General features: G+C 44.5%; 1 protein-coding gene across 1 annotated transcript in view; it reads left to right on the top strand.

Moving 5' to 3' along the window:
- Window positions 1-5,000, top strand: part of LOC311296854 (uncharacterized protein) — an 8,204-nt gene that overhangs the window by 1,641 nt on the left and 1,563 nt on the right. Inside the window, exons 4-11 of the mRNA XM_084418830.1 lie at window positions 456-548; window positions 743-817; window positions 891-1,154; window positions 1,701-2,185; window positions 2,374-2,701; window positions 2,799-3,603; window positions 3,710-3,919; window positions 4,006-4,889. Coding sequence (XP_084274956.1) covers window positions 456-548; window positions 743-817; window positions 891-1,154; window positions 1,701-2,185; window positions 2,374-2,701; window positions 2,799-3,603; window positions 3,710-3,919; window positions 4,006-4,889 — 3,144 coding nt within the window. The remainder of the gene's footprint in view (window positions 1-455; window positions 549-742; window positions 818-890; window positions 1,155-1,700; window positions 2,186-2,373; window positions 2,702-2,798; window positions 3,604-3,709; window positions 3,920-4,005; window positions 4,890-5,000) is intronic.

The raw sequence follows: 5,000 nt of genomic DNA, 5'->3' as shown, positions 1-5,000 counted from the left end.
ATTTGCAGTTAGGCTCTAATAATTAGTGTATTATTGTAAATGAAATAAGAAATATTATAATGTGAATATATTTAATGTGTGTCAATATGAAATATCAAAATAGATGTATCCACAGATTACGAAGCACAGGTTTTATTTATGACCTCATTACAGATAAAAAAAAAAAAACACAACAAGCAAACAAAAACACTGAAATGTAATGTAAATAAAAATTGCCAAAGAGACCAGTTAGTATTGATTTTATTTTATTGGGTGTTATATTTATACAGCTTCTCCTTGCTGCTTCTGCCCTCAGACTCTTGCTGGTGTACAGAGACAGATTGTCCTGATTAAATGTATAAATGTCTGTTAATGTTAGATTTTGGCATGCCTGTGCTTATTTAGATCTGTAAAAAGTACCATGAATGAAAGATGAATAAAACCTGTTTTCCTCATTCTTGATTGTTCTTTACCAGGCCACAAGTGCTCCACCTGCATCCACTCCTACCGCGGTCCCAACCTCTACCTCAGCCCCGACCTTTACACGGCCTGCACTTAACTTATCAATGGTAACACATTATTTTAATATTTGAGTAGATTACCTCCTCCACAAGCAATTATCTCCAGAATTTCCCAATGCCTATTACTGGTGGGCTGGAAGATTATTTGTGTATTCTTCAATAGGGAATTAATATCTTCAAATTTCCAATGCATGTATGATATTACATGCATGTCAATCTGTTCTATAATCTCCCTCTTTTAGTTTACAAAGCCACGATTTGGAGGATCCATTAGTTCAGCAGCCAAACCCAACCTAAATGTACCAAGGCAGATTCAGGTAATTTAAAAAGAAAATATGTTTCATCATCATTATTATGTTTGTTGATAATGTACAATATGTATCTTTACAGCCTGGTAGTCACAGTCCGCCTCCTTCAGCCAGACCCAGTCTTTCACCTTCATCCAGTCCTTCTCTTTCAACCATTCAACCGGCAACCAGTGCTTCTCCTGTTGCCAGATCTCCTTCTGCAGCCAGACCTCCTTCAACCATTCCGTCTCCTGCAGCCAGACCTCCTTCTGCAGCCAGACCTCCTTCTACCAGTGCTTCTCCTGCAGCCAGACCTCCTTCTGCAGCCAGACCTCCTTCTGCAGCTAGTCCGACTATTACATCCTTGGTGAGTGCCCATCTATTTTTTGTGGCATCTCTTATTTCCTGTGTGTGAAGTAAATGTGTCTTATTCTAAAAATTGGGGGTACATTACAAAAATGACTTTCAGTTTATATATTTGTCTTAACATATCTGCTAGTTACCAAGCATAATCATTAAACACCATCTTGATATTACAAGGAAAATTATGATTCCCTGGTGAATTTGTCAATCGTTACATGCAAATTGAATGTTAAACTTCAAGTAAAACATGTATCCGAGCGTTATTTTTTCCCATTCACCCATGTATACAGTGATTTTTTAAAAAATAATTTAAGAATATTTTTTTGCAGATATTCATGTGATATTCACAGCACAGTCATTAAGGACAGAAACTTATTTTTTTATATTAAATCTGCCTTAAAAGATCATTTTGTTTGAAAGTATATAGGCTAATTATCATAAATGGATATGAAATGTCCACTAATGCCCCTTGTAGAATTACTTCTATGCAAACTTGAGAGAAACAATGTTTTAATATTACATCTCTAATCTTTCATTGCTTTTGAATCAGGAGGAGCATGTTGCCCCTTCTATGCCTGGACCTGCTCCTGCATCTGAGCCAGATCAATTTTGGCTGCCCACTAAAATGAGGCAGACAATCCCCTCACAGGATCAGAGGTGGATTGCTTCTGCACTCTTTCACTCTGGCAGACTTCGGACAGACTTGAAGCTCTGGTATGAGCCACCCGTCCCTTCCCTCATCTACCACCAGGCTCCATCTCCAGATCGCTTTTTTAATCACAGGCTTCTGGTATGGATGCCCTACCACTTGTGGAAGTTCAGACTGTTCTGTCCTGCATGTGGAAAGCAGCTGACTGGCTATGGCCTCCACAAGAGAGCACGGAAGGTCCTGGACATCGACAGGTACTACCTCATGGTAACAGAGACTCTCAGGTGTACTGTTTGTTGCCTGAGTTACCTGTCTACCAGTCAGACTGTCCTGGACCAGCTCGACGTGCCCCACAGAAGACTGTTCCGTCTGATTTTGACACAGAAGTGAGTTACAATCTACACGCCTTGTACAGAATTTTGGAATGTGTTTATAATAAAGACATTAATATTTCATAATTAATCATGTATTTTCTGAAGCAGAAATGTGTAATATGAAGTAAATGCAAAATAAAAGTGTTTTTTTATTTAGCATAAAATAAATTACATAAGCAAATCTTCTCTTCTACACAAAGGTATGCTTGTGACATTCGTGTCATTCGCATGCTGAGGGAACGGACGCTGGGCAACAGTCCTACAAGACTCGTCAAACAGCTGAGGGAGAACCATGGGGAGGAGTGGCTTGACCGCTTGGCGCACTATATGGAGGAGTGTGCTGGTTTTATCAACCGCCCCAGCCTCTTACCTGTCATGTGCCAAAAGCCTCCAGAGCCCATTGATGTCCCTACTAGCAAGTGGCTGCTTTCAGTTTATGGGAGGGACATTATCAGTCGCATAGACCACATAAAGGCTAGCATAACCTCCACGTTTGGGACGATTTTGAAAATGGACTCAACAAAACAGGTAATTGTTTGACATTATTACTGATATTTAACTGTTGTGAAGTTTGAAAATTATTTGTGTTATGCTTTATTAATATTTTTAATTTTGTTGATTTTAGATCACAAAGAAGTTGGCAGGCACAGCCAGGGGAACAGCACAGTGGGTGACTTCTGTTGGCAATGAGACAGGACAAATTCTTATCAGTGTCTTGACTGCTCAGGAAGGTCCAGCACTGGACACCATGGTCTCCGGACTGATTCACAGGTACAGCCAGGCGGCCGTGGCTCCACCACTGTTGCTGTACGTTGACTGTGGCTGCTGCATAGAGAAGGGGCAGAGCAAGCTACAGGCCAGATTTGGAGGATGGCCTGATCTCAATATCAGGCTGGACATCTGGCACTTCATGCGTCGGCTGGCAGTGGGGTGCACCACTGATGCTCATCCTCTCTACCCAGTCTTCATGTCACGTCTCTCTGCGTGCATTTTTGAATGGGACCCAGATGATGTGGCTTTGTTGCGGCGGGCAAAGAGAGAGCAACTGCAGGAGGAAGGTGTGCCTGTCATCACCGATAACCTTGTGGACCAACGCATCACTAAAAAAGAGCTGGCGCTCTACTGCCGTCGGAGGACTCGTGGGGTGGAGTCCACAACCCGCTACCTTGACAGGCTTCTGCAGGAACTGATGGGGGATAAGGGGAGAGATATGATGGGGGTTCCTCTGCTGGACACAGTGAGGATAGAGCACATCTGGCGTGTTCAGATGAGGCATGTTAAGTGCATCCAGGATCCACCAGGTGTTTTTCTCTACACTGTGACAGGCACCACCACCACCAAGGGAGGATTAGTTCTCACAAAGTACAGATGTGCTAGGGGCTCAACCTCCCTTGAATCTTTCCACCTTCACCTGAACAGGTTCATTCCAGGTTTGTGTCTCATTGTGTTTGCAGTATAGTACATATTCACTTATTATATTTTCTGAAGGAACTCATTATTCCAGTTTAATGGTTTTCATTGTTCACTTCTTTACAGGAACCAGTGCTAACACACTGAATTTTCAGTTGTATCTCCTGGAAGGCCTGAACAGGTGGAACCAAGACCGGGCAGCAGCATCAATTTCCACAAAATCCTCCCCTCTTCTCACCTACGCAGGGCAGGTGGTGCAAAGCATCAACACCAACAGCCTGAATGTTTTTGGAGAGAAGCTTGTGCCCACCTTCCAACCTCCTGCACAGTACACTGGTAAGACTCTCACAGTACATTTTAAAGCACATGGTTATTTGCTAATGAAAGGGCTAAATGTTTAACACACTGCATTCTGTTTTTAGGGGAGCTAATTGGAGTGGACTATCTACTTAGTCAGACAGGGCAGCCACTTCAGTCGATGGATACTGACAATGAGCAGACAGACCAGCTGCTGGAGGAAGTGAATGTAGATGAGCAGGATGAAGGATTTGAGGAGGACATCAATGAGGACCCTACACTGAGTTTCCTCCTTGAAGATGAAGCTAACTGTAACCCACCTACAGTTCAGCCTATTCATCCCTCATCCCTGTCTACTGCTCCTTCATCCCAGTCTGCTGCTGCCTCATCCCAGTCTGCCTTCTCCCAGTCTGCTGCTGCCTCATCCCAGTCTGCCTTCTCCCAGTCTGCCTTCTCCCAGTCTGCTGCTGCCTCATCCCAGTCTGCCTTCTCCCAGTCTGCTGCTCCCTCATCCCTGTCTACTGCGTCTTCATCCCAGTCTGCTGCTGCCTCATCCCAGTCTGCCTTCTCCCAGTCTGCTGCTGCCTCATCCCAGTCTGCCTTCTCCCAGTCTGCTGCTGCCTTCTCCCAGTCTGCCTTCTCCCAGTCTGCTGCTGCCTCATCCCAGTCTGCCTTCTCCCAGTCTGCTGCTGCCTCATCCCAGTCTGCCTTCTCCCAGTCTGCTGCTGCCTCATCCCAGTCTGCCTTCTCCCAGTCTGCTGTTGCCTTCTCCCAGTCTGCCTTCTCCCAGTCTGCTGCTGCCTTCTCCCAGTCTGCCTTCTCCCAGTCTGCTGCTGCCTCATCCCAGTCTGCCTTCTCCCAATCTGCTGCTCCCTCATCCCAGTCTGCTGCTGCCTCATCCCAGTCTGCCTTCTCTCAGCCAGCTGCTGCCGCCTCCTCCTCTCGGTCAACTACATCCATAGTCCAGTATGCACCAGGTTCCCCCACTCAGGTGCCTGAGGAGCTTTTGGTATGTAAATTTCACCATAGGAACTTGCCACGAACAGAAATTAATTTGTAATTCAACAAACTGATTAATACTACCATTAAGATGTCATTTCACTAATCTCTTTTTTTCTTT

This window comes from Rutilus rutilus, assembly GCF_951802725.1.
Source record: "Rutilus rutilus genome assembly, chromosome: 9".
Taxonomy (NCBI): domain Eukaryota; kingdom Metazoa; phylum Chordata; class Actinopteri; order Cypriniformes; family Leuciscidae; genus Rutilus; species Rutilus rutilus.
Note: the sequence above shows the minus strand (reverse complement) of the source record. Positions and strands in the feature narration are given on the sequence as shown.